We start from the raw sequence: 16,141 nt of genomic DNA on the forward strand, positions 1-16,141 counted from the left end.
AAGCTTTGGCACCATCTTGTGACATTTTAGGGCATATCAGAACAAGCACAAAATCAGGTATAGGTGAGTTTTTCAGCAAATAACAGGACATGTTTCTGGTATTGCGTCCCCCTTCGGTGTAATACTGTAATTGCAGTTAAAAATGACGTGCAAGTTGGTGCAACGCTAACAGTTTTCATGATGTCAGAGGTTTTACAGCAAATGGTGGCCTGAAATTAGGAAAGGGCGGCCTCTCACAAATTTCATATGGAGGAAAAATTCACACAATTTCTAAAGTGCGACTCCCAACTGCTTCCGGTGTAGAACTGTAATTGAAGTTAAAAAGTACATCCAACTTAGTGCATCACTAGTCAGATAATGTTTTCAATGATGTCAAAGGTTTTAAAACTGGATGGGGCCAGAACTTAGGTGGATGCCTACAAATTTAATATGCAGGTAAAAACCTGTATATAGTTAGTTGTCGGCCAGCGTGAGAAGCTAACCCAGCAGGCTACATCTCTACTGTATCTGTGTGTAAATGTGTTTTTAAAGAGACATGCGGTGGACAGATGACACTTTAATTGGCCTGATTTTATTTTGCGTCAGTGGTGTTTTATGTGCCTGGACAAAAAAAACTTTGTTTGTGGCGTTACTGTAGTTGCTGCGAGTTATGTTTTTTTACGGGCTCGAGAGACTGTAAGATGACAATGCAGAGCATGAGAGTGAGGTCACCTGGTGCGATGGGAGCATGCCTGTTGTTCCGCTGACTGCAAAGCTATGGCGCTCCCAATTCTAGTCTGGCGTCATCACTCGAAACAAGTGAGACGCAGATGTGCGGAAAATGGAAAATAGGAGCAAAGTACAAAGAGTGGAACGACGGCCAGACTGAAGATTTTATGGATTAGTCAATTGAAATGAAGTGAGGGAACACGACTGAAGCCAGTTTGGCTCATTAAGTACCGCCAAGTGCACGGTGAGTGATTTAATTTTGTTACAAAAATGCAAAACTTTTATTCAAAATAGGCTTTGTGTTCATTTTTCCCTACACGGACACGAGTGAGTCAACGCTTGACTGCCAGCGTGATCAAAGCGACGTCTGCTCAGCGAGCGTCATCCTCGCTCGGGTGCAGCATCATGTCTTCCATCCCAGATGCTCAAATGGGAAGAATCAGTGCTGACATGTGACAAACCTTAATTATTGAAGCCACACATGCATAAAGAGAAAAGCTGGAACACAACGTGTTTCCGGACGCTGGTTCACCATTGACATCTTTTATACAAGTGGAACCACGAGTAACAAGTGCCCCAACGAGTAGCAAGTAACAAGCCGTTTTTATTTATTATTGAAAACGTATAACCCTGGTGAGTGTGTGTGTGTAACAGTGGGCTGAATCTCGCCGGTGAGCGCGTGCATTCCGGCTGGTATTTGGCCATCTTTCGCATCGCTCAGCAGACTGGCTGTCATCATCTCGCCGGCAAGTGTGCGCTGCAGCCGGCTGCTTGCTTCTGCTTGGAAGTACTAGCAGTCGACATCTTCACTTCAAACATCGCAAACAAACAGACTCAAATGCACCACACCGGTAACCTGAGATTCAAATCAAAGTCCATTGTTGACAAAAAGTTAGTCAATAACCATAACACTGACTTCTAATTACAAAAAAAACAAGCACATGGCCGCTAGTCAGCAAGTGGCTAGCATGGGAAGCAAACACAGCAGTCAACATCTTCCCTGCAAACATTGCAAACAAATGAATTCAAATAGCCGGCACGGTGGTCGACTGGTTCTGGGGACCGGGGTTCAAATCCCGACCCCGCCTGTGTGGAGTTTGCATGTTCTACCTGTGCCTGGGTGGGTTTTTTCCGGGCACTCCGGTTTCTTCCCACATCCCAAAAACATGCGTGGTAGGTTGATTGAAGTCTCTAAATTGCCCGTAGGTGTGAATGTGAGGGCGAATGGTTGTTTGATTGTCTGTGACTTGTGATTGGCTGGCGACCGGTTCAGGTTGTACCCCGCCTCCCGCCCGAACATGGCTGTGATAGGCTCCAGTAGCCCGCGACCCTAGTGAGGAGAAGCGGTAAAGAATATGGATGGATGAATTCAAATGCACTTCACTGGACACCTAAGTCTTTTATCCACAAAAAGATGTTCAATATATATATACACACACACACACATTGTTCCCTCGCTATATCACGGTTCACCAATTGTGGATTCGATGCATTGCTGGTTTTATTTTTTTTTTCATATTCATATCACGCATAATTCGCCATATCACAGGATTTTGAGTGTATGCTTTCATTTTTTGTGGTAAAATAAACACTTTATTACAAGGAATTTAATGTATATGTACAAAGAATTAAATGTACATACACGTAAATACATGTACGTAGTGTACAGTACTACTGTGGTTAATAGAGGTGTGGGGAAGATGAAGATGATTATGTATAAATAATCCAGTAAAATAATTACTGTACTGTATATGTATGGTTTAGTGACGGCCAATTCCTTTTGTGAAGGTTTGTGATACATCATCATGGAATTTCTGGTTGTCCGTTACATCTGCAACATTGCGACACTTCATTTGCGATTCAAGTTTCGAGAACACAGAACACGGCGCGGTGCGCGACAGTATGCCGCAGGCTTTAGGCATATTTTTCCTGAAAATGTTGGTCAAAGTCAGATTTACACGCTATTAAGGACCTCTGCTTTTAAGACGTTCGCTTTAAAGAAGCTCCATCGAAGGACCTTTGAGGTGGCAGTTTAAAAACAGGTCCTCAATATTTCCCTGCACCTTAAAGCACCCTGGTCTATTCCCAAGAGCCTTTCCATAGCAGGGGGGAGGTGCAGATGTTCTCTGCAGGAGCTGTGTGTGTGTGTGTGTTTGTGTTTCTGTTTGTGTGTGTGTGTGTGCGTCCGTGCGTGCATTTGTGTACACACAGTTGCCCTCGTCTGACATGCCGTGTGTGTATGTGTTGGTTAGTGTAATAACTTGCATATGGTCTCTTCCTCAGACACGGGACTCGGTGTGCAGGAGAGGTGGCTGCGTCCGCAAACAACTCGCACTGCATTGTGGGAATTGCCTACAATGCCAGAATAGGAGGTGGGCTTTCCAGGTTTTCTTCTATTTATGTCTTATATTCATGTTTATTTAGCAGAGGTATGTCAACAATTTACATTGGGCTAATGTTGGAGGAAGTCACAAACAGTATGTGTAAGTCACATGTACAAGTTTCAAGCAAGTCCCAAGTTACTGTGGCAAAAATCAAGCAAGTTGAGTAGTCGAGTCATCACTTGGGTTAAGCAAGTCTTAAATCAAGTCATAAAATCTCATTCAGTCACAACATATATTAGAGTCAAAATAAAATGTTCTTCACTGATTATCTCGACAGACAATTTACATCTATACAATAGGACAACTGAGAGTATGAAATAAAATGTAAAAATGTATATATATATATACAGTGTTGTGAAAGTGTTTGCCCTCTTCTTGTTTTCTTATTTTTTTGCATTTTTGTCAGACATAAATGTTTCCCATCATCAAACAAATGTAAATATTAGTCAAAGACAACACAAGTAAACAGAAAATGCAGTTGTTAAATGAAGGTTTTGATTATTGCCTTAGTGGGTGTGTAGCGAGGGATGAAGTTCAATGTGTTGCGTTCAAATGTTTTAGCCAAGCAAGTCCTGAAATTGGGAACTCAAGTCAGTCTCCCACCGTTGGTTATCAAAGCCATCAGCATAATACAGAAATACATGTGGGATTTGCTAATGGAAGTGTCACAAGTGACAACAATGTGGTACACTTGCACAAGCCAATGACAGCCAAATGAGTATTGCTCCAAATATTACAAAAAATATAGCAACAACATTAGGGGGGAAAATACCTGCAAAATATTAAACCAGAAATTCAGAAGTATTAGAAAAAAAATACTCAATACTTGACAACTAATATTAGAAAAATTAGAAATAAAATTAGAAATACAAAAAAATACACAATTGGAAAAAAATACTACACAAAAATAGTATTCAGAATTTTTTTTTAAATGACACAAAACAAAGTACAAATATACTAGAAAATATGTATATATATATTAAACCCCCAAAAACAATTATTTGATGAAAAATATATAATACAATAACAAAAAGAAAATGTGAAAATATCATGTCACTGGCCGGATGGAAGAAAATAACGGGAAGTGGAATATTGGAAAAATAATACTAACTGTCTGAAATGTCATTACGGTTTATGGTGAACACATTTCATCCCTCGCGGGATGTTCTATTGTGCATCAGGTGTGCGCATGCTGGACGGGGACGTGACGGACATGGTGGAGGCCAAGTCTCTGAGCCTGCAGCCGCAGCACATCGACATCTACAGTGCCAGCTGGGGACCCGATGATGATGGCAAGACAGTGGATGGACCCGCATCACTTGCCAGGCAGGCCTTTGAGAACGGCATCCGGATGGTGAGGAACTGTTTTCCCAGATTAAATCATGGAGAGAATAATACAAAAATACTAATAATACAAAAAATATACCAATATTGGGGAAAACAATATATCAGGGAAAAATACAGAAATACCAGCGACAAAATGCGCAAATATTAAAAGATACAAAGTACAGTGATACCTTGACTTACAGAAAATGCGCACTCGCCGCAACTGAATGCAGCTCATTTTTGTGATGTACATTCCGTTTTTCTTGTATTATTATTCTGGACTTATTGTTGACTTGGCCATGCGTGCGTGCATGCACCGAACCATGAGACGGTGCTGCTAATTAACACAAAAAGACCAGGCCTAGCTAGCACCAGGCAAACAGGTGGGGCTCTTAAAGACTAATGTAAAATTGAAAAAAAAAATGCAGCTTGAAAATACTTTTAAAAGCTCAGCGACAAGGTATGTGGAGGTCTCAAGAGTGTTTTTGTTCAACTTTAGAGGCGTATTAGTCCTGGAAACTTGGACTTGTATGACCTTCGGAGCATTCCAGCAGCCTATAAGTCACATCGTCTTATAGTCCAGATTTAGGTGAGTGAGTCACACATTGACAAAGTTCGCTAGCGGATGTTTGAGATTGGAAGAGTGTGTCAAAGGTCGTCGTCGTATGTCTTGGGACTTCATGTCTTCCCGTTCGCTTGACGCTAAGTGGAGATGGCTTTGTGAGCGTAACATGGAGCTCGGCGGCAATGTGAAAGGACACTTTACTGGACAAAGCTGTCGTGTTGTTTGAGGCGCATTGGACAACTGCCACCGTCTTTGGACTTTGCAACGGCACGTGTGACTCAAACAGGAGTTTCAGCTGTCTGCTTGCTAAAGCCTGAAAAGGCAGCAACAGAAACAAAAAGGAAGAAAACTTCACAAATAATAGATGAAAAATACCCAAACATTTGAGGACAAAATGAAATATTGGGAACAAATATTTTTAAAATTAGATTTTTTTTTTTTTTTTTTTTTTTTTTTTTTTTTTTTTTTTAAGTAAAACGGACAATACAAAACCAGAAAAAAATGAAGTGTCAGACTAAAAATAAAGAAATATTAGAAAATAATACAAAATATTAGACGACAGAATAAGTCGAACAAATAGCAAACAAAAAATAGACAAAAATATTAGCCCCCCCCCCACGAAAAGAAAAAGAAGAAAAAATACAAAATGTTAGATACCCCTGTGAATATTCTCATTCATCCAGGTCATTGAATTAGGTTCTGGTTGTCTTAGAAGACAATTTGCCTCCTATCCAAGCAGGCTTCATCAGTTGATGCACATAGGCTAGACAGGACAGCTTTAAGGCCAATTCATAGTTTCCGCATCCGCATGCCCACAGGGTGCCCCTTGGTCGTCGTCATCGGTCGTCGTCGTATTGTCACCTGGCCCTATGAGCGGATTCCTCTGCGGTCGACCGCGTGGACTGAACGCATGAGCACGCCGACCACATGTGCCAGAGCAACGAGTTAAAGTATCGAAAGTACGAATTATGCTTCTCCTCTTCGATGCCTCTCGTTTTTTTGCACCAGTTTTTTTAAATTTCTCGTCCCTTCCCCTATTCACATTCAGTAGTCGCAACGTTGTATCTTCATTTTACTTTGCCCTCTTCTTCAGACAAATACAGACACAGGAGCATCCTTTCTTTTCGCTTTTGCAGGGTTGCCATTATATGCGCATGGATGGTACGGGGAAGCAAACTGTCGTATGAATGAAACCGCCTGTGCATTTGTAGCTTGCCGATGCGCACTGTGGAAAGAATAAATTGGCCTTCAGCCTGAGTGTTGGTGTAAAAACGCAACTATTTCTCCTCTAAATTAGAGGCATGCCCCAAGCATGAATGGTATCACACTTTTGGGATGTAAAACAAGTCATTAAAGGCGTTGAAGATATGCCTCTGCCCGCAACAAACAGTTGTTTGGGTGGAATCACATTCGTTAATATTCCATTGTTGGACTGCAAAATACTAGTGTTAAGAAAAGAAAAAAAAAAAAAGGAAATATGAATATTAGGGGGAAAAAAAGCCACAAATATTAGATAAAATATATAAAATATTACAATTGTTTTAATATTAGGAAAATATATTGGAATATTAGGAAAAAGATTACAAAAAATATTAGACTTAAAAATACTGAAGGATTAAAAAAAAAAATTACTTAAGTATTAGGAAACTACAAAAACATTAGAGAAAAAAATTAAAAGTATTAAACAACCAAATATTAAAAAAACATACTGAATTTGATGGGGATTCTTTGACTTCTCTGAATCTGTTGCCGTTGTGCTTAATGCTCCCTGGTTCACGTTCCTCCATGTCGCGCCTGTCCCTGATTCCCCCCCCGCCTTGTAAGACCCAAAGATCTCAATCAATCAAGATTTTAATAGTGGTTACTCTACCTCTCTCTATTTGTCTTTTTTTACATTGTGCCATCATACCCGGAGGTTGAAAAAATTATTTTTTTGACAAAGTAAGAAGTAGAAAGTACAGCTATCATTTTTCAAACATTGGGAGTAAAAGTAAAAAAAACAATCATATCTGAAAAGTTCACTTAAGTACATTAGCAATGTATTGTGGAAAGGGTTAGTGTGAGTCTGTAGCCCTTGTAATGCTGCCGTCTTTTGCCCGAGTTGGTGCTGTTTAGACAGAACAGCGACTAGACAAAAATGGCAGAAAAATGCCAGCAGTGTAAGGGTTACAGACTCCCATTATCCTCTTTCACGCAGTTTCTTGAAAATTGGCCACAGTGAAGACAAAGTCCACATGGGAATTTTCCGTCTTGGTAGGTAGTATCAGAGCTGTAACAGAGGCGGGCTGATACCTGACATCTGACATACTTGACACTGACCCCTCCCGCCCTGCTGTGTTGAAAGCCAATGCCACTCATGTTGCCATATAGCTAATTGTCCGGTTCCGGGATTCGCTGTGTGAAATCGTGCACATTTCCGGCAATTTTCCAACCTTCGCTGTGTAAAAAGGAAAAATGTGTGTAAATGTCGAATCTTCTGTTGTGGCTCCGTGGCAAGATCTCTTGAGGAAAAGTTGAAAAGAGAATTTCAAATGAAACATGGAGACTATCTTGAATATTGTTTGCATGATAAATAATGCAAAACAGATGCAAAAGCTTGTCGTTAACATTCATGTATTATTCACAGGGAAATTAAGGAAAATGATAAAAAATTGCCTGCAGTGTTAAAAATAAGTGGGGGGAAAAAATTGTTAAGTATGTCTTGCCAAATCCTGCAAAACAAACCAGTAAACTCACCCTAAAGGGGACATCTTGGTTCTGGTTTTTGGTTCATCTTGGTTTCCTCCCACATTCCCATGTTAGGTTAATTGTCCCTAGGTGTGAATGGTTGTTTTTCCTTATTTGTGCTACAATTGGTTGTTGACCAGTCTTGGATCCAGAAGATGGATGGAAGGATACAGGTGCGTATCTTTGAACATCATAGAAAAGTTTCTTTATTTCAGTAGTCCAGTATACTGTAAGTGAAACTCGTCACATTAATTATGAGTTTCACATTTTGAGTTGAAATAAAGTTATCCACGGGATTCACATTCCCTGGAATGCGCCTCGGTATACATAGACGTTGGGCGATGTGTCTGCTGCATGCACCACATGCACATATTTGCTACACTAATTGAATGTAGTGTGTCGTGGAATTTGGCATATTTGTGATGAAGTGTTGCCTCCACGTGGGAAAACACAATTCAAGTCTTTACTGTCAGTTTGGTTGCTCGCTTTTTCCCCCCTCACTCTGGGCTTACTAGTCGCGCTGGATGGTAACAAAAGTCGTGCTCGGCTTGGCCTTCCAGTAGAGGTGCGCTCGGTTATCAGCGCCTCATTTGCATTAGGTATGACTGCCCCCTCAAAACAGGCTAATTTCAGCAAGGCTTAAAAAGTAGGATAGAAAATGTGCTTGGAATCTTGATCCATGGCATATTTTATTATGAAGAGACCTCGGAACTGTTTAAACGATGAAAAATGCAATTCACAATGTTTTGACAAACAGGTGATGTTCTCTAAAAGTCGCAGAGATGGCAGAAGTACTCACACTCTGTACTTGTGTAAAGAAAGATTGGTAAAAGTACACAAGTACTGCTTCAACTCTGTTAAGTAAAAGTAAAAAAGTACAGACTCTGAAATGTATTGAAGTACAAAAGTAAAAAGACTGTCAATTAAATACTCTACCTGTTTTGATATTTTTTTAAACTCCAGCTAGCTAGCATTGGCTTAGGCTTTTATGCTATCAAAAGGTGTAAATTAAGAACTGACTACCACAAAATCCATAATTAGCTAAGTATAAAAAGTGAACAAATACACCCTACCTGTACAGTATGTTTTGTTTTTTTTTCAACTTAGACGAGGACTTTTTGAATGGCAGATGTAGGTGGTTTTTAAAACACAACACGTTTGCCACTGATCAGTCAACATCAAACAGTTCTCTTCAATAAGGCCATGGATGGGGAACAATCTGTTGCATCATCGTCATTAATGCTCCCTGGTTCACGTTCTTCGATGTTGCCGCTGTCCCTCTTTTTTTGCCGTCTTGTAAGACCTCAGAATCTCATTCAATTATGATCTCAACCGTGGTTGCCTTTAGCTTTCTCAGTTTATATATTTTTCACGTCACGTCATGTGAAAAGGTCAGGAGCCTTTTTTGACAAAGTAAGGTGTAGAAAGTACAGAGGTTTTGAAATCCATCCATCCATTTTCTGAGCCGCTTCTCCTCACTAGGGTCGCGGGCGTGCTGGAGCCTATCCCAGCTGTCATCGGGCAGGAGGCGGGGTACACCCTCAACTGGTTGCCAGCCAATCGCAGGGCACATAGAAACAAACAACCATTCGCAGTCACACCTACGGGCAATTTAGAGTCTCCAATTAATGCATGTTTTTGGGATGTGGGAGGAAACCGGAGTGCCCGGAGAAAAGCCACGCAGGCACGGGGAGAACATGCAAACTCCACACAGGCGGGGCCGGGGATTGAACCAGGGTCCTCAGAACTGTGAGGCTGACGCTCTAACCAGTCGCCCACCGTGCCGCCAGGTTTTGAAATATACGGAGTAAAATTAAAAAGTTGACAGAAAAATAAACACTTGAGGATTTTCCTCCAAAATTCACTTGGGTACAGTCTGAGTAATTGTACTTTGTTAATACTCACCACTTCTATTTTGACACTATTTGTGTCTAGTAAAAACTTAATTTGAGCAGCTTTTCTTCCAGAGGTGATTAAATGAAATGTTTTGTTGAGTCTCACGCCTCGTTATTTGTTAAAGCTACGGTACGTCTCGTCCATGGCAGTTGTGGACTGCATGAAAAATGCATTCCGCCGAAAACAACACTGCACATGGCGGCGTCTTTTCAAAGCAGAAACACTCCACTTTGTGCCCCCCTTTCAAATCCCGCCGGAGAGCTCGTCTGATCTTTCACTTTCATCGCTATTGATCCACAGAGCCTGTAATTCCCTTCTGAGCAGCTCTAGAAGAATCCCTAAAAAGCTAATGATGAGTAAGTAAGCAAGTATCTTGTTAATGTTTTATTTTTTTTCTCTCTTCCCCCTTCGCAGGGGAGGAAGGGCCTGGGCTCCATCTTCGTGTGGGCCTCAGGCAACGGCGGCAGAAGCCGCGACCATTGCTCCTGCGACGGCTACACCAACTCGATTTACACTATCTCCATCTCCAGCACGGCTGAGAGCGGACGCAAGCCCTGGTACCTGGAGGAGTGCTCGTCCACGCTCACCACCACCTACAGCAGCGGCGAGAACTACGACCGGAAGATTGTAAGCTGGAACCTTGGCTTGGTGGGGTAATTAGGGGGTTCGAAATCCGCCTTATGGGACTCAGATGTGCACCACATCAACCACTCAGAGTGCAAGGTGGTCTCAGTATGGTTCCAAACGGTTGTGGTGGAAAGTCATTTCAAAGTTCATTAAATGTCTCCTTAATATGGAATTTCTCCGCATGTTTTCCAGGATCTGTACCAACGGCACCGACACAAAACCTTAGCAGGTATCAGGGCCCGAACTTGAGAGAGGCCTCTCACTTTCGAAATGTTTTGAGGTATCGCTGTCCCAACTTCGACGGTATCGGGTCCCTAACTTTGGAGGTATCAGGGCCCTAACTTGGGAGGAAGTATCGGGGCCTTAACTTGAAGTTAGCGGAGAGCCCTAACTTAGGAGTTATCGGCAGCAGAACTTAGAAGGTATTGAGGCCCGAACTTGGGAGGAGGTATCGTATCCCTAACTCAGGAAGTATCGTGGTGCTAACTTGGGAGGTATGGGTACATCATTTAGTAGGTCCCTTGTCGTCTGAAGCCCCTTAGACCCTGTCACATTGTCACATTGCCTGTGAAAGGGACTACTTTTTAATTTTTTTTTTTTAAACTTTTTTTTTATTGTTTTACTCTGCTGTCTGCAGCCAGGTTGGCATTCCAAATGAGAGTCTCTTCTCAGTTGCCTTACCTGGATAAAAAAAAAAGTTAAATAATGCTTTTCCCTTGTCACGCTTGTGTGACAAATGAATGGAATGGTGGGTTGATCCTCAAGCCATCTTTACGCCTTTTGTATGGTAAAAGAATGTAAATAATTAAACGACACCGACACAAAGTCAACTTTGCAATTTTCCACCAGGAATTAGAAGCCCTTTTTACGCTGCCTGTTAGAGTTGCATATCCGTGTTAAAGTTACCTGTACAGAATAGGAGGTGGAAATAGACCCAAGAATTTTTCACTTGAAATAAATGAATCCTGTTTTCAAATGAACAAAATTCTTAGGCTCACGTTGATAGACCTTAAAGTAGATTTCATTCATTTTCTTTCAAAAGGACCGCATGTACAAACGCCCTGAATTAGAGCTTAGAGTTTTGAACCGAAAGCTATTTTGTACCCCACGAGACACTTGTCTTGACCCACTTCCACTGCATCGGAACCGCTGTCCACTGGGATGAAAAGTGCCAGTTAGCCAATGTTGGCTACCTTGTCTGGCACAGTCCTGCTACATTCATCGCACTGATGCTACCAGCGGACGCACACACTAACCCGGTTGCTTTGTACAAATGAAGCATTTTTGCGTGTCACTCTTATCTAGCACTAAAAACGTGCGTTCGGGCATTCTGTGCTGCAGCACATTTGTAGTGCTTGTGTGTTTCTGTTGGGATAAGCTCTCCAAGTTTTCAGTCCAGCAAAGGTCCTTTGATGAGGGCTCAGACGAGGAGCTAGCCAAACTTTCTCTTGGCTCGCAGACTGCCACACTCTAGTACTCCATACGATTTGGCCAAAGCATGTCATGATCCAACTACAGTGAACCTTCGCTATTGGTGGGGGGTAGGGACCAAGGTATGCAGTGAATTGCAAAAACTTGCTGCTAATAGACCCGCCCACCTTAAAAGAATTGTCTATATTAATTGTTTAAACCCTAAATATACCCCAAACTCGATGGCGGACTGTGCATTTCGTACCTGGGCGTTCAATGGGGATTGAAGTGGCTTAATCCACTTCTTGCCAGAATGACCTTTTATTGTTTGCAACATGAGGTGAATTTTAAATCAAATTGGTTCAAAAACAGTCCCATTGTTAATACAGTTTAGGTTAAATCGGCCAGCACTACTGATTCTAAACGTTCCTGGGCAGATTAGATTAGATTGACATAGATGTTGCAAGATGAGTTTGAAATGATATTAAACTGTTTTAGGAACATAGTTTGGGGTATATTTGCACTTTAAACTGTTTAATTTGCCTATCAATATAAGCAATTATCAACATTTTTGGGGGTTAACAAAATACAGCAAGGCTTGGTCCGTATGCTAATGGTGTAGAGAGTTAGTGTATGAAAGCAGGAATCTGAGGGATCATGTGAGTCACCATTGGTTCTCCCTCACAATACAGATCACAACAGACCTGAGGCACCGCTGCACGGACAGTCACACGGGGACGTCGGCCTCGGCTCCCATGGCCGCCGCCATCATCGCTCTGGCGCTGGAAGCAAAGTAAGATCCACTTAACTGCGGGAGAGAGATCACGTGCCGGGAAGTCTTGCAGTGATTTAGAACTGCATACCTCCGACTGGAACAAGCCGCTCGAACCATGCTTGAAGTCACTTGACACCTGAAGTGCAAGGCGTTTGGCTAGCGTGAGCTTCACGCTTGGAAGGGGTGGGCTATGACCTGTCCACAATTGGACTGAGGGTAGCAAGTAAATGGATTGTTGTCACAAAGTGGAGGTTATGGACAGGGCTGCGTATTAGACTCCATAGTCTCCACTTTAGTCTCTGCAGTCCATCTCCTCCTAAAATGTATCCTTACCATGACAAACAGCCAATATGTCAAGTAAATACAAGAAACTCTCATTCTCCATTGTTGTTGTTTGTTAGCGCAAAGTAATGTTAGCCTCCCCAGTTGCTGTGCCTTAGCGGTATTACACTCCATCGTCTCCGTCCGCTATGCTACAGCGCTCCTTTGATAAAACTGTCTCCTTACCGTGAAGAATTCAGGAGACTCATTCTCGTTCTGATTTATGCGTATAATGTGGATGTGTTTTTCACAGGTCTACGAGATGCTACTTTGAAAATACCTTATGTAGTCCAAGCTGGCCCCTCTCCCGTTGCTAATTATGCATTAAGAAAGCCGAGCGTAGAGAACCAAAGCGACTTTCGCCTGTCGTCACGTGCCTAGCTGCTCAGTTAGCCGAGGTCATTTCGTTTAACCCGGATAATCCGCTTTTAATCCCCAGCGGTAGAAAATATTCCGGCTTTTCCTGGCATGGCCGGGCAAGTAAGCCTGTTTCCTCAACAAGATTATTTACTCACTGACTCTCTGCTCGCCTGCCTTTCGGCTTCCTCCCGTTGTCTTCTCGTCTTCATCTTTCCGTCAAATCCACATCGATAAACTTGCATGCACATGCAGACAAGGAAACATCAAACACTTGCAACAAATTCTGATGGTATCAACTGGTATCAGATGAACCACTGCCAACACGGTGAACTGGCTAGTTGTGTGGCATCTATTCTCTGTGTGTGAAAGAGCTTTTCAAAGTTCCGCTGAAATGGGAAGGCATGGAGATGAGCTGATCACAAGGTCACCGTGACCTCACAAAACTGGGTTTTCGGACGCTAATTGTAGACGCGTAAATCAAAAATGTCATGCTGGTTTTCCTCAACGCAACAGTGGTACAATGGAACTTCTGTAGTTGATGACAGAAAATGCATAATTTATGTTGTTTCGAGAAAATGCATGCATATCTTGTTCCTGATGAGACCTTAGTTGAACTAACGTCAGGAGCGCTTGGTAAGAGAAGAAGAAAAATTAGATGGTGAGGAAGATTTCTACAAAGAAACAAAATGGGGGGGAAGAACAAAGAAAGCGACACATAGGACGTTATGCAAAGTTAGCGAACTTGAATTTGAGCTTTCAGGAGATTTGTCCGTATTGACTCTTTTTCATAACATCTAGAATTCAAAAAGGTGACTATAATGAAGAAAACGGAAGTCAAAAAAGAAATGCATAGAAAGTTACACAAAGTAAGGGACTGCATTGTAATTCGGAATTTTAGTTTTTGGTAAAATTGGGCAAATAGCACCGGCTAGATTAAAAATAAGTCATCATATTTAATAGTTTATTTTAAAAATGAAGAAATAATTCATTCTATTTTTTAAATGCTAAGGTCAATGATCATTCATTAATAATTATTTAGGGAATTATTTGAGACAATAAAAAAATAAATGGTTTATTGTATTTTTTTTTTTGTATTTTATTTCAAATTATTTCTTAAGAATTGTTTTATTTTTAATTAATTATAATTAAATATTTAATACAGGTTTAAACTGTTAATTGTGTTAACCTACTGATTTTTATTCTTTGATGATATAAATGAATTCAAAATCAAATAGAAATGATAACATTGAATCAATTTTAGGACAAAAGAAACGAATGCTAATGTTTGGCCCGCAGGCTAATACTTGCTCATACCTGCGATACGCTGTAAAACCTGTGCGATCAATAAAGGTGTGCTGACGACAACGGTTTTACCCTGGTAGGAACACATTATTTGTTAGATCACTAATCTGCATCACTGGAATATCCGAATATTTGGCAACATGTGTTTAGTGCAATATCTTTTTTCAAGCTTAATTACCCGTCGCCGTAGCTCCAAGGAAGCTGCATTAAAACCTTCAGATTTGCTGCTGCTGCAGCCGCCGGTGGTTTTGTGCCAGTCGGTGCGCTTGCTCCGTTAATTAGTATCGGGTTGTTTATGAGAAGAAGGCTGTTGTGACCTAGATAACGATGCCATTCCACTCTTAATTAATGACCATAAAACATTTATGGGGCCACGATTACTCAGTGCCTGCTACTCTGCCCCCACCACCCCATTAATATTGATCTTTTGCGCTCAAATCCATTTGGCCTTCACGGGACATATTTCTGTTAGTTGGTTTGTTACTTATAATATATAAAAACAAATATATGAAAAGTATATACAGTGCAACGCCTGAAACGAGACAAATGTATTTTTTTCACAATTTAAAACCATTCAATGACCAAGCTTGTTACTCAATTCATATCAAATCACATTTCCGGAGTTTAGGCGTTCTCAGGGTAGTTTGGCTGAGCACTTATGATGTTTCGTGCTATTACTGCTTTTTTTTCCTCTCCATGTTTCTACTTCCTGTTTTTTCGTTACCATTCCAATTGGCTTGATAGAAATTTTAGCCAGGGCGTTTTGTGAACAAGGGACTGGCTTGATTAGAATTTTCTAATTCCATCTATTACAACGGGCAATTTTTCTCCGCCCTGTGAAAATGTTGACTTTGTAATCCTGTCCAAGTGCCGTATTATGAGGCCCATTGTCCTCAGGTGTCAGCCCTTTTGTGTCGACTGTCACGCAATCGCGTTTTATCCTCATGAAACACAATGGTTGGCTGAGAATTGCATTCAGGGCAAGTGAAGCCGGCGTTCTCGGATGGCGTGGAAGCATCTGGCTGACATACGGAGATGGAAGGGAATCCCAGGAAATGCATTGACCCACTTCCCGGTTCTCCCCCCCCCCTATTTAATGTAGCGTTGGGGACATGAAAGGAGTTGTGACACATGGTTGCCTGTCCTGTAATGGATCTCACGTGAGATCAGAGAGGCTGGCGGGCGGGCGGGCGGGCGGGGGAGGGAGGGAGGGACGGCTGAATGAGCCTCAACAAGCTCCAGCCAAGTCTCCCTGTAATTTCCCCTCCATTTTGTGGTGGCAAAGTTTTCATTTCATCCTCTTTCTCTCTCTTTTATCAACCACCTCTCCTTCCAGTGCCCTGTGAGGCTTGTTCTTCTGGGGTGTAAACGTGGCACCTGTAAAGCTGAATTTAACCTGGAGATTCAAGAGAGAGCATGCCAGAGCGAAAGCTGCTAAACATTTTGATATTGACCCTGAAAATATTTGTTTTCCTGTACATTACCGTATTTCTTTAAATAGCAGACACGCACCACCTCCTGTGGACAAAGGTGCCATCTGTAAAGCTGAATGTATGATGGGGTTTAAACAGCAACGCCAAGCCTCTGAACGGTCTCAGATAAAATACATTTACATCTTTTCATATGGAGATAGTGTCTTTAACAACGATATCAAATCCGACATGCTGTCATCCACAAAGTTGCTTGCGTCCTTGTTATGTTTCCAAATGAACTCATGTGTCTGCGTGTCCTCATACTCTC

At 41.7% G+C, this 16,141-nt stretch overlaps 1 protein-coding gene across 7 annotated transcripts in view; it reads left to right on the forward strand.

Moving 5' to 3' along the window:
• The window catches only part of pcsk5b (proprotein convertase subtilisin/kexin type 5b), an 83,630-nt gene that overhangs the window by 26,656 nt on the left and 40,833 nt on the right, over nt 1-16,141 (forward strand). For all 7 annotated transcript variants that reach the window (XM_061768006.1, XM_061768008.1, XM_061768009.1 and 4 more), the window contains exons 6-9: nt 2,992-3,080; nt 4,274-4,446; nt 10,021-10,233; nt 12,336-12,436. In XM_061768006.1, the coding sequence (XP_061623990.1) occupies nt 2,992-3,080; nt 4,274-4,446; nt 10,021-10,233; nt 12,336-12,436 (576 nt within the window). The remainder of the gene's footprint in view (nt 1-2,991; nt 3,081-4,273; nt 4,447-10,020; nt 10,234-12,335; nt 12,437-16,141) is intronic.

The sequence above is a fragment of the Phyllopteryx taeniolatus genome, chromosome 3 (genome assembly GCF_024500385.1).
Source record: "Phyllopteryx taeniolatus isolate TA_2022b chromosome 3, UOR_Ptae_1.2, whole genome shotgun sequence".
NCBI classification, from domain to species: domain Eukaryota; kingdom Metazoa; phylum Chordata; class Actinopteri; order Syngnathiformes; family Syngnathidae; genus Phyllopteryx; species Phyllopteryx taeniolatus.